This window comes from Uloborus diversus, chromosome 3 (assembly GCF_026930045.1).
Source record: "Uloborus diversus isolate 005 chromosome 3, Udiv.v.3.1, whole genome shotgun sequence".
Taxonomy (NCBI): domain Eukaryota; kingdom Metazoa; phylum Arthropoda; class Arachnida; order Araneae; family Uloboridae; genus Uloborus; species Uloborus diversus.
The window spans coordinates 155,396,283-155,417,627 of record NC_072733.1 but is presented as its reverse complement, the minus strand read 5'-3'; the positions used below and the strand labels follow the sequence as shown (position 1 = coordinate 155,417,627).

The 21,345-nt window shown below is 33.0% G+C and overlaps 1 protein-coding gene across 1 annotated transcript in view; it reads right to left on the bottom strand.

Annotated features, from left to right (window-relative positions):
- The window catches only part of LOC129219006 (sorting nexin-19-like), a 67,235-nt gene that overhangs the window by 2,671 nt on the left and 43,219 nt on the right, over nt 1-21,345 (bottom strand). Inside the window, exons 7-10 of the mRNA XM_054853326.1 lie at nt 20,832-21,018; nt 10,196-10,331; nt 5,137-5,297; nt 4,896-5,007 (exon numbers count right to left, since the gene is read on the bottom strand). Of these exons, the coding sequence (XP_054709301.1) occupies nt 4,896-5,007; nt 5,137-5,297; nt 10,196-10,331; nt 20,832-21,018 (596 nt within the window). The remainder of the gene's footprint in view (nt 1-4,895; nt 5,008-5,136; nt 5,298-10,195; nt 10,332-20,831; nt 21,019-21,345) is intronic.

Here is a 21,345-nt window from a genome sequence, read left to right as displayed (position 1 = left end):
CGTTTTGTTTTTGCGCCAACTTCAAAAATTACGTTTAAAAGCATTATCGATGGTGTTTAAAGAATAAAATTATTTTTAACTTTTTAGAGCAATTTTGAAGTCGGTTCTATTTTTTTTTTTTTCAAAATTTTTTTTGAAGATTCATTTTAGTTTTTTTTTCTGTCTCTGTGAACCAATAAAGACAAATTCGGTCTAGGGAGAGTGGATGATAATGATCTTTTAGTGCTAATATTGAGCCTCCAGATAAATATTTAGCACTTTTTTGAGGTGAAAAAATAAATAATATTGTTGAAAGAAGTGGAAAACACTTTTCTACGGTTGCTATGAGCCAAGGACTAGAAATTACGCCTTTCTAAAGAACTGCCTATATACAGGGTGAGTCTAAACTCTTGGGCAAAACTTTAAGGGGTGTTATAGGGGACCATAGGAAGCAAGAATTATGGGAACACATCGTGAAAAACGCAATGCTAATATGCTAAATGCACACAAAGCCAGAAAATGATGGATGCAAAACAGGTCACAAATTTTTTACACAAAAATGATTTTGCACAACATTTTAGTTTTTAAGATTTAAAGCAGTTGTTAAAAGTTACAGCGTGTGGTAGCTCTAAAATACGCATTGCAATGATTAATGACAGTTTGTCAGAGTGGCTCATTATTGCGACAATCAGTGCTTTGTAACTATGATGCATGTAATACAGCCGCAAGCTCCTAATTTCAACAACTGCTTTAAACCTATCTTAAAAACTAAAATGTTGTGTGAAATCATCTTAGTGTAATAAATTTGTGATTTGTTGTGCATCCATCAGTTTCTGGCTTTGTGTGCATGTAGTGCACTAACATTGTGTTTGCAATCATATGTTCTGATATGATTCCTGATTCTTATCCTCCCCTTTAATACCCCTTAAAGTTTTGCCCAAGAGTTTAGACTCACCCTGTGCCTGTGTGTTTATATATATATGTATATATATATATATATATATATATATATATATATATATATATATATATATATATATATATTCACGGATAATCCAAAAACTGGGTAAAAAAGAGAGTATTGTATGCCAAAGGTTAAAATATCAATAAGACTCTCTGGCATTAAAACTATAGCTAAAAACAACAGTGTATGTAAAAATGCTCGCAAAAGCTACGAAAAGATTCCTCATTACTGAGAATGCCTATTCCACCATTAATCATGAGTTTACTATAGTTAAAAAAGGAAAAAACATAGGGAGAAAGATATTTCCGCTAGCCCTCATTGCACTTAGGTCTTTGAATTTACTTTGTTGAGAGTGAGAATGAGGAAAAAAAGGGAAAGATTCAGATTGAAATAAAGAAATTAGGGGAGGAATTATTTTTTCTTTTCTCAAAACATAAACGGAACTATTTTGTGACTTTTTTGGTGATTTGTAGCGTTTCTGTGACCGATTTTCAAATTCCCAACTTTTGAGACCTGTAGATACCCTGATCATAGTTTGCATCAAAATATGATTTTTTTTTCAAGGAAAACTCAAGCACTAGTTAGGAGTATTTGAAAGCATGAACTTTTTTTAAAACAAAATAACTAGTGCTGACTCAGTTTCAGTTCACATAAAAGTTTCTGTTTTAGAGAAAACCTTTTACAACATACTATAAAAGCTTCAAAATCAATCTTGAATAGTGGGCAGTAAGTAAGATTCAAATTGACTACCATTGACCTTAAATAACAATTAAGTGATAATGTTTAAAAAATTAAGATTAATGTAGTATAATCGGTAATTTGAAAAAAAAATCAAAGCTAATTTCAAAATTCATTTTAACATTGTGCTGTGATGGCACTATCAGGAAACGATGAAAAATTGATAAAAAAAATTTCAAATGCTTGTTGGCTAAACACAAGCCACAATGTTTGAGCCTTTAATGTATGCACAAGTTCGGCATATCTAATAATACACCGTTGTTAGCCACACGTTATTCGAAAGTCCCACTATTTCAAGCAGTAGATTTGGAAAATAATGGTGCTGATTGCTGTGGTCTTTTTTTAAAAACTTAATTTAAAATATTAAACATTGAAATAGCTTCCAACTTCTAAAATAATTAAAGAATTTACAATATGCAAAAGGATTGGAATCTCAAACACTTCATACAGTTTTCGGCAAAACAGGAGCTTCCACAAATAAGATTTTTATTAAATGAGTTATTAATTATTAAAATTCAATTAAGGGGAGTCAGTACCCTAAATACTTTCAAAAATTCGATTTTTTGATTTTGATATAGTTTGAAACTCCATTTCAATACCTTTTTAATGATTAAGTTCTTGATTGTGCTCATATTAGAAGGAAGTTAAAATAAGCTTTAAAAAAAAATGTAAACCCATTTTAATTAGGTATGATTTTCCGAAATGGTATTTTTGGAACTAAATGTTCCTTTTTCTCAGACACTAAATTGTGTTACGTTTTGAAATTTTTACCACCAATTCCATACATCTGATTGCATATACAGGGTGGCGACAGGAACTGGAAAAAAAAGTTCCCTGACTTTTCCCTGATTTTCCTGATTAAGTTCACCAAATTTCCCTGATTTACGTTACTTATAATAATGGTTTCCTTTCTTTGCCCTACCTGAAAAGCATTGCATATTAAATAAAATGCAGTGTTTAGAACGATTTATGCTGTTAATTAAAAATATATTTTGATAAGATGCTTCCCTTTTTTTTTTGGTAAAAATAGTGTATTAAAAATTATCGGCAGAGAAATATTGTAGGAAATCTAAAACAAATACTTTACTTCCAGGAACCAGTTAACATAAGAATTCTAAGAAATTATTAAGACCACTCTTGAAGACATATCTAATCATGATAAAACTAAAAAATTTAAATGGAAATAATCTTGAACTGAAATTTCAAGCAGTATAAGTGTTGCTGCAAGAACAACAAGTGATAGTTAAAGTATAGAAGTAATGTAGTGGGACTGTAATAATACTGTCGTCTGCACTCTGCAGGTAAACAGTAGTATCTGCAGAGATTAGTTTTCGAGATATTTGAAGAAATGTGTGGTGGATTCAGTACTAACAATAGGAAAATGTTAGAATTAAGACTTTTTTTGCGCCTCTTTCTCAGCGTAAACCAAATAAGTGAGTATGTACAGTAAAGAAAGCGTACCATAGAATGACAAAAATGTAAAAAAACTGCTGTTACTACCCTTAACCTGCACAAGGCAGAATAGACATATTTATGTAAAACAAATTGAAATCTTCCAACAACCAGTCATATTGAGCTATTCCCTAACCAAGAACTTAGGTTTTAATGAATGGATACAGAATTTTAACTATTAAAAAACAATAAAAATATATTTACTTATTTACACAACTCAATTTCAAATGATTTCATTAATTGTCGAAAAAAAATCATAGATTTCTTTAGTAACAAACAACATTGAAATGAAAAAAAAAAACAATTAATAATAGTTTCAAAATATATATGTATATGGTTTTAAAATAAAAGAGTTTTCAAGTCTGGAAAAAAAAAAAAAAAAACCTGCGTGTAATTTGAAGTGACAGCGAATAATACCATGGCAAAAAAACAATTTTGATTTTCAGTCAAAATTCAATTTTAATACAACAAATAATTGGTGAAAAATTTGTAAGGAACTAAAGTACTTCATTTTGCAAAGAAAAAAAAGAATTTTTTCTTCATTTGATCAATTTTCACTGAATTTTTGTTATTTTTTCAATATTCCCTGATATTTCCCTGATTTTTCCCTGAGTGATAAAGTTCCCTGACTTTTCCCTGATCTCCCTGATTTCCCTGATCTGTCGCCACCCTGATATACTGAAGTAAAATTTCTCATATTCCAAAAATATTTGTTTATAGAGACGATTTCGTGTTGCAAAATGGCTTTTTTGTTTGAAAAAAATACAGTGACTTACATATCAGATTTTAAAAAAAAAAAAAAAAAAAAACTAAGCTTTCTTTCTGCAAAATTTTACTTCAGCATAGAGAAAAGAGTCTACTTGAGGCACAGAAAAAAAATCACAGTTGTATCTTTAATACATTTTTAGAAAAAGGTACATGAACCTGCTCAAATTAACATTGATGGTATAGGGGGTACTGACTTCCCTTAAGTGGAAGTCTTAAATTAGGCAATTCCTTAAATGCACTAAATTTGATAACTTTTTTTAAGCTTCCCAAAATACTGGGATTTTTCTGAAATAAAATAGTTAAAATTGGAGAAATTCCACAAAAACAGCGGCAAAAATTTTACAAATAAGACTTTAAATCTTTTTTTAAAAAAATAAATCACAAAATTCAAGGACTAAAGATACATTTTAACGTTTATCAAGGATTTCAAGCACTTGAAAAAATAAACTAATTGTTACGAGTTCTGTGCAGCTTCAAACTTTCTTTAAATGATGACACAGTTCTTGAGAAAACACAGGAGATTCATTTACAGCTATGTACAGGAAATGTACTTACAACTGCTAAATCAATCATCAGCAATTAAGCAAATATTAATTAAGCACTGTAAACTCAACGGTCACACACGTATTTACTTCAAAATATGCAAAAACACAGCGCAAAGGCTAAACCACACAGAGCCAAATACATGCTCTCAGCGCAATGGCTCAGACCAGTCTGATTTTGAACTTGCTGCATGACTATTTATGGAGAAGAGAGCTCTCATTTTATTTCAAGCAATTTCATAGTTTTTTAAAAGTGTACTAACCATGCTGGTAATGTTTGGAATTTTTTTGATCCATAGTAAAATTACTAAAGCACTTGAAAATACAAAATGCAATTTTTACAAGCCATAACTCTTTAAACGTCCTTAAAATTGTTGTAACAAATAGAATATTTACAGTAGCTATGTACCCTAGCAGCAATACTATAGAACATAAGTGACTCAAATACAGACCTATTTGATTCTTGATGTTGAACTGATGACAGGAACAAATGTATTTTACTCAAAACAAACTTCCTTAGAGTATAGCTCATATTCAAAGACATATAGTTTTTGGCTAAAAAAGCTAAAAAAAATTTAAATAACCAATCATCACATAGAGTTCTAATTAATTTCAAACAATAATAAAACGCATAAGGAATTTTATCAAAATACAAATACTATCTTAAGTCCATCTAATTAAAGAAGAACTTACTTTCTAAACATTCTATTATTTTTTTAATTTGGGATGCACTGTCTGGTTTTGTCTTGTTTTCATCTTGACTTTTTTCATCTGGCCATAAAGCTTTATGAAGCAAGTGTAGACACACAGCAAACTGTTCTTCGGATATCTTATCAATTTTGCTAATAATAAACCTAAAACAAGCAGCATATATGCTGTCAAATATCTTAAAACAAAAATACTAATTTTAACAGGATTAAATAAAATAAATATTTGTGGTGGATTCAATATTATATTACTTCTGCAGAAATATGAACTTTAACTTCTACCAAGAATACGAACTTTTTCCATTAACCAATGCCGCAGATAAACAGCAGCCATTGAATTGTCAGTTAGTTCCTCCTCACAGGTTTTGTTCGTTGGTCATGCTTTCGGCATGTTGATTCGTGATATTCGCAGCTACATTTTAAGTGTTCTCAATGTTTTTAGCATTTACCTGTTCTTACTAAATAAATTTTTTTTTATTCAATATTTTCATTGTCAAATTTTTTTCTCATCAAGAATGTTTCGTCGTTTTTTAAGAAGTGTTCCCCAACCAAAAATAGTATACTCATGCAACCTATCAAAGTGGTACCTAAAGTGGCGACCAAAGTGGTGACCCGCAGTTCGTGAAACGTGCTATGTCAACGATGTCTGAGCTGTGTAGGTTTTCCACAACATTTTCGTGTTTTAAATGAAATGGTCTTTAATTTCTGCGATATCGTATACTGCCTTCAGAAGGACTAATGTTCAAGTTTTGCTTGGTTTGCTGGTTTTAGAAATTGTCTATTGTATTTAGGTGTAATGCAATTTCTTTAGATACTGTTTTATATTTTAATATTATTGTGTGATTAATGGTAAATTTTAGTGCTTAGTGTATAAAATTTTATCGTTTGATGTATTTGAACTTAAAATGTTGTGTGCTATTGCTAATTCATGTTTAAAATGACAACTACTACAGTAAACGATAATTTGAATGCGAAAAGTCAAATTTCTCATGTGTCTATAAAACCTCCACCTTTTTAGAAAAATAACTCAAATCTATGATTTCTTCGTTTAGAAGCTCAATTTGCTTTAGCTCATGTTACCGCGAACAAAACAAAATTCAATTATGTTGTGGCAGCTATAGACTCAGATATTCTAAGTTCTGTTAGTGACATACTTGCAAGACCACCAGCTACCAATAGATATGACGTCTTAAAAAACGGTTAATTGACTTGCATTCAGAAAGTGAGTTTTCAAAAATAAGAACACTATTGCAAGGATTAGAACTGGGGGATCAGCGTCCGTCACAATTGCTTCTAGGTATGCGTACTCTTGGTGGCGATTCAGTAGGAAAACCGTTACTAAAATCCCTTTGGTTAGGAAGATTGGCTAGCGGTACGCAATCAATATCGGCTGCTTTAAAACAGGATTTGACTCAACTTGCATCCATTGCTGATAAAATTCATGATTTAACACCACAAGCATCAATTAGTGCGACGCATGTGTCCTTAACTCCACAGAATATTGCACTTCAAGTGCAAGTTGATCAGCTAACTCAACAAGTTCAACAGCTGACTTCCGTAGTTAATGAGAGGATGACGCAAAGAGATAGTGAGCATAACAGATACCCTAGGAATCGTGAAAATTACCGCTGTTGTAGTAGCTCATGAAATCGGTCCTACAAGGTGCCTGAAAATGGTATTTGCTTTTCTCAAGTGAATTTTGGTGATAAGGCTAGAAAGTGTAATCTTCCTTTCTCATTTTGCGATCAGGCAAACTCCTAGGGTGGTGGCCTGCTGGCCAAAATGTCTATCGCCAAATAAATCAAATTTTGATGGCCGATTCTAAATCAAAACTATAAAAATTGATACTGGTGCAGGTATTTCAGTTCTTCCCAAGTTGTATACTCCAAACTCTGAACCACAACAGGATTTAACATTATATGCTGCCAACGGCACGAAAATCACGACTTGCGGAATTAAACGTATGGTACTCGATCTGAATTTACCATGCAAATTTACATGGTCCTATGTTGTTGCTGAAGTTAAACAACCTATGATGGGAGTAGATTTTCTCAAATATTTTAACTTGCTTGTCAATGCCAAACATCATAGAGTTATAGACCCTAATACAAAAATTACGTCAAATGGTAGAATTTTTATGCTTACTTCCCCAGAATCAAGTCTTTCAATACTTATTGGGAATGGTTATTTTGACAAAATTCTTAATGATTACCCTGAACTCATAAACCCATCACAACCTGTAAATACCTCTGATTACCATTAAGTGTATCATTTTATCGAAACCAAAGGTCCGCCAGTATATTCAAAGCCAAGAAGACTAGCTCCTAATATTCTCAAAGCTGTTAAACAAGAATTTGAGTATTTGTTTTCCCAGGGCATAATCGGTCCATCTAAAAGCCCTTGGACAAGCCCCTTGCATGTTGTAAAAAAAACAAATGGCGAGTATCCTCCCTGTGGTGACTACCGTCGTCTTAATTCTATAACAGTACCAGATCAATATCCTGTTCCTCACATTCAGGACTGTACTCAAAGCTTGCACAGAAAATCAATTTTTCTCTCCATGGTGACAACTGATCAAGGCTGGCAGTTCCAGAGCAACTTGTTCTCCGTACTTAACAAGATCCTGGGAGATCAACAGACGTGCACATCACTGTAGCACCCTTCTGAGAATGGGTCAATTGAGCGCTTCCGCAAAACCCTGAAACTAGGACTCCGCTGCTATAAAACCAAATGAACTTGCGCTCTGCCCCTGGTTCTATTACGAATGCGAGCAACAGTAAAGGAAGATCTTCAGTGCACCTGTGTAGAGCTGGTTTATGGTGTGCCTCTCCGATTACCAGCAGAGTACTTAGAGGAACCAACAATTAATATTAAATCCCTTGACTTTTTACAACAGTTTCGTCAATACATGCAGTCGTTAAAACCTACTCCTACTGCTTCCCACGAGAAAAGATCAATTTTCATAAATTCTTCTATAAGTAAAGTCACCCATGTCTTTGCGCGTTTCGACGGTGTTAAAAAATCACTTCAACCTCAATATAATGGACCCTACTTGGTAATGCAACGTACAGACAAGACCTTCATCCTAAACATCAACAGTAAACCTTCCGTAATCAATATCGACAGACTCAAGCTTGCCTTTCTTCTCAACCATGAACCAGACCATCCACCACCAGATCCAGTTCATCAGTCTGTTCAACCCTTCCAACAACCTGAAGCTCCTATTACAATAACTCGCTCTGGACAATGAGTGAGATTCAATCCAAGATATTCGTAGACCTCAGTGCCCTTGGCAATTGGGGGGAGTACTCTGGTGGACTCAAAATGATAAACTTTAACTTTCTGCAGAAATATGAACTTTAACTTCCACTTCCACTAAGCAATGTGGCAGATAAACAGCCGCCATTGAATTGTCAGCCAGTTCCTCCTCGCACATTTTTTTTTCGTTGCGCCTCCGCCGCTCATACGGAGTGACGTGTTGATTCGTGATGTTCGCGGCTACATTTTAAGTGTTCTCAATGTTTTCAGCATTTACCTGTTATTACTAAATAAGTTTTTTAGTGTTTTTTCATCAAGAATGTTTCGTTGTCTTTTAAGAAGTGTTCCCCGACCAAAAATAGTGTACTCACGCAACCTATCAAAGTGGTAACTAAAGTGGCGACCAAATATTTATGGGATAACCAGCAGTACGTTCTGTAGACAACTGGTCTGATGCTTATGTATGAACTGAATATTTTAAATAACAAAGTGAAAACTGTTGGATTGCCATTTCATAAAAATCATTAATGTATGGGACAAAAATAAAAATGGATAACAGCTATGCAAATCAAAGGGATAACATCCTTTTTCAAACAAAATATGCAACTTTTGCAACGTTCTTCACTTTCACAGCCATTAGAAGAGCTACAGTACCTATTTTGTGAAGAAAGAAATATTTTTTAAGATTTTACTTATAACCTATACTTGTTTCTCTGCATTTTTCATATTTATGTACACACTTCATACTCAGCATTAAACTATGGATTTTATACATTAATCATAAATTTCAAGAGTTTTGTCATTCAGAAGGCTTCAATAAACTATCAAAAAAAAAAACTTCAGTGAAAAAAAGGACATTATCAGGACACAACAAAATAATAAAGAAAGTGCAGCAAAGACCTGTCTACTCATAAAAAGATATTTTAATCCCAGCACTATCAACATTATTTAGCTCAGCTGTGAAGTTAAAAGCTGTTTATAAACAATTGCTTTCAAAACAAAGGCCAACAAGAAACAATAAATTTGTATGATCACTGAAAGTAATACATGAGTTCTGTAATTTTATTAGAATAAGCATGAATTAAAATATTGCAGCACAATGAAATGCACAGAGAGAAGATTTTTAAAAAAAGCATTTGTTTCTGATTGAAACTAAAAGTTTTTGAAATCACAGATTGCAGCCAGATTTTGAAACATTATTTTTATTTTCTTTAACTTTCCTTTTCCAACTTTTTAAGATTTGTAGCTGATAATTCAAAACATTACAATTTTGCATTAATTTCATTTCTGATTTTTTGTATCAAAAAGTGCATTAAATTCTACTACAGGCTAAAAAAAATTTTAGTCACAACCCTAATGCACTTATCGTCAGCACCGTGGGAAAATAATAAATGTGAAAAATCCCGAATCTCATTTTTAAATTTCATGGTTTGTTGTAGTACTCAAACAGGGCTACCTACTGGTTATACCTACTTCAAAGGATAGTTTTACACTTGACGTTATCTATAAAATTAAAACATTGAAAATAACTATAGACGTCAGGTGAAGAAAAATTGTTTTGGTTATCCGGAAAAGTGCTAATTTTCACAATCGTTAATTAAGCATGGTGCTGATCATATGTCCACAACAATTTGGAAGTCTTGCCTTTAAACCTCCTAATGGTAGGACTATGCCCTCAACTCCATAGACCAGCCAGAATATACTCAGGTTTTGCCAACAGTAGGGTTAAACATCTCATAAAACTCAAGAGAAAAGTTTATTTTATTTATTAGATAACGTCTTCTTACCTATCAATGCATGAAGAATACAGCAGCTTTCCAATAGAGAGAATGCAAGCTTTATTCAAATTATTTAACTTAACAGCTTCCATTAAAAGTTGAAACACAGTATCTCCAAATGGATTTTCTTCCAGCATAAAAATTTCTAAACATAAATTATGTATTTTATAGGTAAACTCAAAATTAATTTTCGTAATACATGGTTTGTCTAGAAAATAGTGTCAGCAAGTCAATTACAAGACATTTACTGTTCTGATAGTTAAAATGTAGATAAAGCTTTAAAAATAGACTCTTTCCAAGTCAGTATAGTGATTTCAGCAAGATTTCCGGACATTGATAGAGTAGCGACTGTCCTTCAGAGTCTTGGTGTAAGTCACTTCGACTTAGTCAAACGTCTCAAAATGATCAAAATGATGATGTTTCATGATCGTTTTCAAGTAGGGGGACAATAATAAACAGAGAAGAGTCATGCCAGACTGTAGGGTGGCAGAGGAATAGTTAACACTTTTGAATACTGGCCAAGAGGCTAGTGACTAGCTTCAGAAAAATTTTCACACCTATAGATAATCCATCAAAATATCTTGAACAGTACTTTTTGGAACATTTAACGTCTGTACCAACATATAACAGACACTATGAGCTCATGGTTTCAGTCACACATATTTGTCTGTAGTGGTTGTTGATCGGGATTCATCGCTGACCTATTCACAGCTTTCAAAAACAGCTTGATTCCTTTCAAACCCATTGCAGCGGAAAGGAAGACTAACACTTTTGTTAAAGAATTATTATCAAAGGCTCTCATTAATATGGAAAATTTTGACACTTCTGACATAAAAAACATGACACTATTACTCTATTTTGAAACTTTTATATACATTTTAACAGTTGGATCAGATGCCCTGTAATCGACTCGCTGACATTTCTTTCCAGACGGACCATGTACACACATGCAATATATATACAGGGTGACAAGAAATAACTTAATCGCACATAATGCACCATAATTTTAATACTAATGAAAATATTACGACCAAACTTCTAATATATGTGCAAATTTTCAAAGTGGCTACCTTTAGAATTAATACAGAGCTTTAACCGTGCCACAAATTTTTTGGCTCTGTGCCGCAACTCACTTACTGATATTTTATCCTATGCCTTGCATAAGGATTTCTTTTGGGATGCCAAAGTTTTATGAGGTTTAGCACACAACCTTGTCCTCACGATGGATCAAACAGAATAATCCATTGGATTTAAATCTGAAGAATACGGTGGCCATTCTTGAGCTCCAATGAAGTACGGAAAATGTGTCTTGCACCAGTCTTGAGTGCCATTAGCTTTGTGTGCAGGTGTGGAATCTTGTTGGAAGGTCCATCTTTTGTTTCCAAAGAACTTTTGTGACCAAGGTAAGACAACATCTTCCAAAATGCGTTTGCAATATGTTTCTTGACTAATTTAATCCCCTGATCAACAAAAACAAATGATATCTTCCCACTAGCACATATCCCACCCCAAACCATTAGATTAAGGTCATTTATGCAGTTCAACAGTGCAAGAAGTTCCTGGCCACAAGGTTGTGTGCTAAACTTCCTAAAGCTTTGGACATCCCTAAAGAAAACCTTATGCATGGGATAGGATAAAATATCAGTTAGTGAGTTGCGGTCCAGAGCCGAAAATTTTGTGACACATTTAAAGCTCTGTATTAACCCTAAAGGTAGCCACTTTTAAAATTTGTAAATATATTAGACAAAATAATGTATTCATATTTATATTGTAGTTTGGTCCTAATACTTTCATTAGCATTAAAATTATGGTATATTATGTGTACAAGTTAATTTTCTTGTCATCCTGTAAGTATCTGTGGCGAGGCATCAAGTCATCAATTGATGTGCTGACTAGGAAGAAAAGTACTTGTTTATTGCTAGCAGAATTATAGCGTTTTACCTGTTTTTTCCCCAAAAATAGTTTGAACACAATTATTTCTCCAATATCATTTGATACTTGTGTTGCTATCTTTTGAGTAAAAATAGAGACATATTACACAGATGCTACAAAATTTAGCGAATCAATCAAAATTTAGCGAACAGCACCACAAAATTTTTAAATTGCTCATCTATATTTTATTTTGAAAAAACGAGTGACCTGAGACTGTAAGTAAAAAAGATCAAATAAAAATCTCATATTTTTGGTTGCTAGTTTCACCAAATAGCTTCATAGCTGAAACTTTTCTTAAATTGATTGTCAAAATGGACAAATATTTTTTTTTTTTTTTTGTTACAAAAAAGAAGTTTCGTTTTAAGGAAACAAGCATTTGTTATAATTACTGTTTTTCAGCTTGCTCTTTCTAGCTTTATTCTGCAAGCATTTCTGACTAATTAGTTTCTCAACGATACAGATGGACTAGAAATAGCTTAAAATCAAAATATGAATAAAAAAATGTGATGCAAAAAGAATGTTAAAGCATTTATTTAGACAGTAGACTTAAGAAATTTTGAAGTAGTAAATGTAGAATCAGTAACAAATTTTGCATAGAAACACTGGAGAGGTCTAATTTAAATATGATTGCAATTTCCAGATTTCCAAAATGTCCAAATAGAGAAGTAATTTTCATATAGGCTGGCTAGTTTTGGCTAACTTCAAGCAGCCATTTGGTTAATTTCATAAATTTTCACTTGTCAACCTGTCCTGCTGTTCTGTGTTTGAGGTCACCTGATTTCTTCTGGATATTAAAACACTACTTACAACATTTTGTTCTTACTCCACATTTTTCCCTTTATAACTGTGCAACAAGTTTTAACGTTTGCTTTATTTACAAGGACAGGTAATTTCAAAATAAAAATATTTTGATTCTATTTTTAATGGCTGATATTCTGCTAACTACTACTGAAGCCCAGGAAATTTGTAATATACTCACACAAGAAGTTCTCCTGTGTCTCTTTTAAAAGGTTTAGGAAGAATTAACCCAAATATTTTCAATTTGTGAGGTTGAAAAATTGATTTATAGTATTTTTTAGAACAACCGTGCTTTATGGCTAATTGGCCAACAAAGTAGTCGAGTTCATTAGTAAAGAAAACTCAGGGAAGGCTTTTAAGGAAGTTTTTGACTAGCAACATTGATATCAAACACACCTGCAATGACAGCATCAGAGAAGTGAAGGTTTACAGGCCTCAAAACAATCTTGAGACATAAATGATCAACTCAAAATGAAAAATCACTTAAATAACCTTTTGTTACTGTCTACCAAAAAATAATTATTAGCATACTTGAGAGAAAAAGAAGATTACTATTATAAATTTATAGACAATTTTGCTGTAAGGACTCAAATACTTGATTGCCCATACAAATACTTGATGCAAAATTTGAGACATTTAATATTGTTTTTGGTTTTTTAATTCAATTTTCAAATATGATTTTTTAAATATTTATTAAATTTAAAATATGAAAATGTTTATTTCAAAAAACTAGATTGAATGTGTAATAATTTTACGCAAATGAATTCTGAACATTTTTATGTGTTAGTGAAGCATATGGTCTGGCAATATTAGATTACACTCCTGTAAGTTAGTGATGACTGCCACAAGATGTTATGCCTCGCCACTTTATATATATATATTAGGGTGGTCCTTATTTATATGGGAAAATTTTTTTTATGGAATTCAACAAGTGACGCCCCCTAGTTTTGTGACACTATAATAAAAAGTAACGTGTGCAAAATTTGAACTCGATCGGTCAATAATAACACGTGCCCCTAGGCCGTTGAACTTTAACACTTTTGATAATTTTCCCACATATCTTCTGAGTTTTTACTTCAGACCCAGTACATCGTTTTTCCTAGGTTTGCAAAATATTTTTACAGTGAGGTAGCACTAAAATTAACCTTTTTAATTACTTTATATCATCTAAAGATTTTACTTTGAATAAGAATGAAACAATGCTTTAAAAACTTCCTTAATCGTACGCTTTTCTCAATGTATCTCGATAGTGTGTATTTTTTTCCGATAGTCTTGGACGGTCTGTAAAATAAATTGCTTTGTGACTCATATTTGGTAAATTAGTTGTGAAATTCTTCGATTAATATTGTGCTCCTCTTTCAGTTGTATCATTCACAATTATCAGTATTTTAACAATCTCTCTTCCCTTTAAATAGCTTAAATATTTTGCCGTGATTCAGGATCAAATAGGAAAAAATCTTTTAGTATTTGCAACTTATCAACCAATTTTATTGACTCATAATTGGTTCTATAAAGAGGAAGATCTTTACTAAGAAAATATTCTAAATCATCTACTGTTATCTGAAATTTGTTAAACAGTCATCAGACACGTCTTCCTTATCACAAGCAGTTTTTGGACTAGTCTTTTTCTATCTTCAAAGTTAATTCCTACATCCAATACGGACAAAGCTACTAGTTTATCCCCTAAATACCAGAAGTGATTTATGAATTTTCCAATCACTGCTTCTGCTGCATGTTTGTCGTCATTTTGTTCGCTGCTAGTTTTTCAGGCATATTATATTATTCAAAGGAGCCTCGATTGGGTTGCTGCGAAAAACCATATCTTCATACAGCATTTAATTGTAAAACAGCTTTGTAAAACAGCATTGAAGGGCTTTCTTTTCATGTAAGGTCAATTTAAATTGTTTCCTAAATACAAAAATTTTCAAACAAAAATTCCTTTTGCCACCCATGTGACTGAGGGATAAGCTCCAGGTTGCCGAAAACATATCACAGTTGGAGGAAATTCACTAGGAAATATTATTACAAGCTATGAGAATTCTCTGTAATCTTTCTCAATTCCACTTTTTACGAACAATAATATGTCATCCACTTCGTCTTTTAGGATTTAAGTGGCATGTGTACTTAATGGAAACGTTATAAGTACCGAATGATGGAGATCTTTCCACAAAATTTTGAAGCGCTTAAATATTGGGTTGTTCGGAAAGTAATTTCGTTTTTTCCCGTCAGAGGAATTAATTACGTTTTTTCGAAACCAACTTCACACTTAAGCCGCATAACCATTATATGTCTTGAGAGCTGATATTGCAAGGCTTGTGTGTGAAAAAGTTCTATTAATTCTACGCAGTAGTTTTTGGTTGGTGCCCTTTTAAATATGGAGAGCAATAAGCAGCATTTTCGTCATATTTTACTTTTTTACTTCAGAAAAGGTAAAAATGCTGTCCAAGCGAGAAAAAAATTGACGGATGTGTATGGAGAAGGCGTGTTAACAGTACGCCAGTGCCAGAACTGGTTTGCAAAATTTCGATCCGGCAATTTTGATATCGAAGATGCACCACGGTCTGGAAGGCCGGTCGAAGCTGACAAAGATGTGATAAAGGCATTAGTTGATGCAAATCGGCGAATAACCACACGAGAGATCGGTGAGAGATTAAATTTGTCGAATTCGACTGTTTATGGCCATTTGAAAGGCATGGGCTTAACCTCGAAGCTCGATGTGTGGGTTAGGGTGGGCCGAAAAAACTTTTTTTGGAAATCTGGTTTTGGATAGTGCGGAAAAGTTGTTATATGGGCCCGTTATTACCCATAAAAAATTTCGCTAAATTTGTTTAATATTTAGCCGGCGCTATTTGACCTTGAAAAACTGAAAAAAGGGCAAAAATGCACTTTTTTCAAAAAAAAAAAAAAAAAAAAATGGGGGGAGGGGGGTTAAAAATACAAACTTGAAGCTACTTTCAGCAAACATTAGAAGCATCTGTCAGTGAATTAGTTGAAAACCTCAAAGACTTTTATACATTTCGTTGAATATTTAGCTACGCTCCTTTAAGACTGACACATGGGAAAAATGAAAAAAAAAAAAAATTTTTTTTTTAAAAGTAGTTTCAAAATAAGTAAATACTGAAATGTTACGCAATACGTTACTTAGAAAAAACAGTGAAAATTCAATCAATTTTATGCGACATTTGTTCGCCAATTTTAAAAAATGCATACACTCAAATAAAAAATAGTTACATAAGATGCTAATTTTTTAATCTTCGGTTCCAATTGTTTCTCCTGGATAAGAAACGGCGCTCAACTGCTTCTATTATTGCTAAGATTATGTTATAACTATTTTATATATGTTTGACAAATAGAGCCCTTGAGTATTAAAAAAATGTGAATCCTCGGAAGTCTTTTAAACGGGAGCCTGACATTTCGAATGTCATTGCATTATTATCTTTGTTTTGGTATACAACACGACTGTTATGTAGAAACGAGCGAAAAAGAAAGTATTGCGAGCAAGCACAAGTAGTCTTCTATTTGGACCTGGAAGAGATTTGTCTCCTTCCGATGCTTTATTTCTTCCAACATATGAGGACATTATCAGATGTTATCAAATCACTAAGATGCAAATAAAGGGAGAAGGAAGTAAGCAACCATCTTCAGCAAGTGTGGCCGCTGTAGTTGCAAAAAAAGTTATTGATATTTGGGGGCGTGCTTCCCTTCCCCTTGTTTTGATAAGAAGAGTGATTGCCATGATTTTATCTTATTATTCTAAACATAATAGCGCAACAAAAAATGCTAAAAATATAAAGACGCAACTTTTACAATCAAAGCTAGGCAAATTTAAAGCAGAGGAAACGACTTTGTTTGACATTTGTGCCTGCAAATGCGCAGATTTATTTTCGTGTAATTGCAGAAAAAAAGCAAAAGTCCCTGATAGAGAAAAACAATTTCTAATTGATCAAAGGACAGTAAGAAAAATGGCTATTGGAAAAGTGGATAAGGTAACAAATAATGCATACTTCGCTCATCCTGAACAGCTACTGTTGACAATGTTGTTTGACTCAAGAAAATACATTCGGGAATTAGCTGTTAGGTGCATTCTGAACTCTAGAAATAAGAAGACGAAGAGCTCGGATGGTTACGATTTTTTAAGCGTCCTAAACTCAATTTTGAAGTCATTGATTATGCTGATTTAGTCCATTGGGCAAACTGTGCTGCAGCAGAGCCACCTCTTACAATGCATCTAAAAGACCAACAATTGAAAGAAATGTACAAAGAACAGCCTACAGCTGTTTCGAGAAATTTCCCTGTCACACGGAAGCTGTGAAACGTTGTGTGAAACTAATAAACGATGCTGCAATATAAGTTCGTGGTGAAACTGCACAAGATGGATACATTCCTGCCAAACTTCAAGCTAGGAAAGAGCTTCCATCATTTGATAACAAGGGACAATATTATTCCAAAAAATAATATTCATTATGCATGAGGTATTATAAATCAAATTTGGATATTTCTTTTTCAAAATTTTACTATCTTTATATGTAATTCTAGGAAATGTATGATATTATTGCGTGATAATAATTACTATGGTTAATAGTGCTATTTAATTAATTAGTCTATGATTTAATTTTGAAAAATAATTTTCACAATGGTTTTTAAAAAAATTCAATATTTTTTCATTTTTCTCCAATTTTTTGATGTCCGAAAGGAGCGGTTAAATGCTCATTAAAATCAATGAAACATTTTATGGGCTCGAACTGGCTCATTATATAACATTTTCGGTGCATTCCATCAAAATATATGAAATTTAGTTTTTTAAAAAAAATTTCGACAAAAATGCATTTTTCTCATTTTTTTTCGGTTTTTTAGTGTCGAATAGCGCCGGCTAGATATTTTTTAATATCCAAGAAATTTTTTGTGAGTGCTAACTAGCTCATCAGCCAACTTTTGCGCACTATCCAAAAATTGATTTCGAAAAAAAAATTTTTTCGGCTTATTTCGGCCCACCCTAGTGTGGGTGCCCCATGTCCTTATGGAGCGAAATTTGTGTCGTCGCGTTGACGCGTGTGATTCGCTCCTCAAACGTCAAGAAAATGATCCATTTTTGAAGCGGATTATTACTAGGAACGAAAAATGGGTTGTATACAACAATGTTAAACGCAAGAGGTCATGGAGCAGAAAAGATGAACCGGCTCAAAGCGTGTCAAAAGCCAACATTCACCAAAAAAAGGTGATGCTCTCCGTTTGGTGGGATGTCAAAGGAATCGTTATTTTTGAGCTTTTGCCGGACAGTACAACGATTAATTCAGAAGTCTATTGTCATCAGCTGGACAAATTGAATGATTCACTTAAAGAGAAGAGGCCCGAATTAATCAACAGGAAGGGTGTAGTGTTCCACCAGGATAATGCGAGACCTCACACAAGTTTGGTCACTCGCCAAAAACTTTTACAGCTTGAATGGGACGTACTGCAACATCCACCATATTCTCCAGATCTGGCGCCTTCCGACTACTATTTGTTCCGGTCCCTGCAAAATTTTTTGGATGGCGAAACCTTTACCTCAAATGAAGATGTCAAAAACCACCTGAACCAGTTTTTTGCCAGCAAGGACCAAAACTTTTATGAGAGGGGAATTATGTTACTGCCAGAAAGATGGCAAAAGGTGTTGGACCAGAATGGCCAATATATAATTTAATAAAATATTTATTCATTATACGAAAACTGTCTTTCATGTTCCCCAAAAAAAAACGAAATGACTTTCCGAACAACCCAATAATTGAGTATCTGATCTAGAACTAAGAAAGGCAAGAACTTCTTTAAGGACACACTCTGCAGTACGATTTCAAGTGCATGATGATGGCAATCCAAATGTAATAGATCATCGTTCAGTTTTTGCTCTTAAAATTGCAAGTACAATTTATATGGTTGGCATTGCAAGTCGTTGTATCAAACACTACAGCTAGAGCAGTTAGCAATAAAGAGCTATCATCTAAGATATCATATACAACTGAAAAAATATCTAAGGAATTCCGAGTAGCTGTTCAGTATTAGGACCTGAAGCTATCAAAATTTAACACATGTGTTTTGCTGAAAAAGAAGTATAGGCCTTAACTGGGAGATAAATTATATCCCTATCCTGAAAACAAAACATTTATTTCCAAAATTTTTCTCCATCTTTTACATCATTTCTCCATTTCAACTACAGACACTTGGACGATCTTTAAGTTCTGCTGTTCTCAGAGTATATTGTTCACAAGAGGGCCTAAATTTTCGTTTTTATGGCTTTAATTTCGAAACTAGGGGGTGAACCCCCCTTTCCCCATGCTCTTTCACAAATGCTTTGATATGTAGCAAAAAATTGCATTTTAAGTCTTTTATTTGGAAAAAATGTCAAAGGAAACTAGCTTATCCAGCCCTTATCACTTAACTTGCTTAAAAGCAACTTAAATGAAATTTTTTGGGACTTCAATTACAAACGATTTTTGATAGGACCCCCTCCCTCCCTAGTTTATACCGTGATGATAGCTTTAAAAGGAGATTTTTGGAGGCGCTCACGAATCTCCCATCCTTTCTGAAGAAATATCTAAGGAATTCCGAGTAGATATTCAACGTTGGGACCTCTGCAGCTATCACAGTAATCCTGTCGGCGTTCTTTTTCCAGTTACATCCGGATATAGCTTTGTATCCCAGTGAATAACTACAAAATCTCAATTTAAATTCATGAAATTTGATTTTACCTCTCGAAGATTTTCTCTTGCTCTCTTAAGAGATGAACCATTGATCACAAGGTCATTTGGATTTAAATTAACTACATCTACATAGACTGTTAATAAATGAACAGCATCTTTATCCCTACTATGGCATTTGTCTAACAGTGTTGAAAGGGGAGCAGATATCAATTGTTGTCAACCTTTTTTGCATTGTGGTAGACCAGTTGTGGAAAACAAAAGTTCAACAGGTTAGGATAGATACCCATTTTGGTTTCTAAATCTTGTGAATCGCAAGAATTTGATGATAATAAAGGACTATGTACTGAAATAGAAGAAAATTAATTTAAAGTATAAATTTCTACATTATTCCAATCTGGATATTTTTTTTAATTTATATTTTAGCTATGGAAAAAAGCAGTATATTTTTATGTTAGCAGTAATCGAGGATTTTTCGAAATTTATATTTTAAAAATTGAAATTTGCATAAGCAATTAGGTATGTTTATAAGTAAAGAACAGCGAATTAAAATATAATTGCAATTACTTATATTTATAGCATTGAAACCTTGCACCTCTATTTGACACACCTATTACATACACAGGGAATTTTGTAAATCAACACCTCCAAAGCCTGGAGGAGGCAATTTGTTGTTGTCAAAGATCGTTCATTAATGGCCTAGGTCATTCATTAACAGACTATAGAATCCCTTGTGTCCATCTTGATGGGAAGAAACGTTCCCCTGCCGCTTGGTTGGAACAAGCGCAGAAGAGCGGTATGCTTGACCCAAGGCCATTGGTGTACATTTTATTCTCTGTAACATGTTAAATTTTACAGAATGAAGGTGAGAGAATGGTCAGTCTGGAAGTAGCAGCACCTATTGACTTTCAAAATTATTTTAAGTATAAAACGTTAGAATATTTTTACCAAAAAATGAGAAAATCCGCAATTTTTTCTTCGAAACTCAAAAAAGGGGGCCCTAGGGGCACGTGTTAATATTCATGGATTGACTTTAAATTTTGCAAGGATCATTTATTTGTACAATGGAAAAAGTTGAGGGGGCGTCGCGTAAAATATCTGCAACTTCAAAAATAAGGACCACCCTAATATATATATATATATATATATATATATATATATATATATATATATATATATATATATATATATATATATTACATAAATGAAAAAATCAAGAAAAATCACCAACAGATACTATTTACCTCTCACATTTGCAGTTTCAATGCACATGCAGCTTTCATCAATATTTAGACTGCATCGAGAATGCAGTAACGAGGATCTTTTTCCATTGGAATCGGATCTTTTTAAAGTATCAAATACATTTCTAGAAGAAAATTTCTTACTGAAATTTTCTAAAAATGATACCACACTTTCTTTTATCTCTGGTTCCTGAAATTAATTAAGGTAAAGCACATATAGCTTTTATGAAAAACACTCAAATACAAAATGCAAAAGCTATTGGATGGCATTTTAAAAACTGAATAAATTGTGACAATCTCAATATGAACTTAAATCTTTCATGTATAAACTGCTAAATAGGGTAAATGTATTAGCTTAAGGGAGTATTCTAGTCTAGAGGCTTGTTTTTGAGGAGATTTTGCGGGCTTAATAAAAAAAAAATAGCAATCATTTTTATGATCAATTTTTAATTCATGTTTAACTTATACTTGAGAAGTATAAAAATGTATAATAGTGGGAAAAAAATTCCGAATTGAA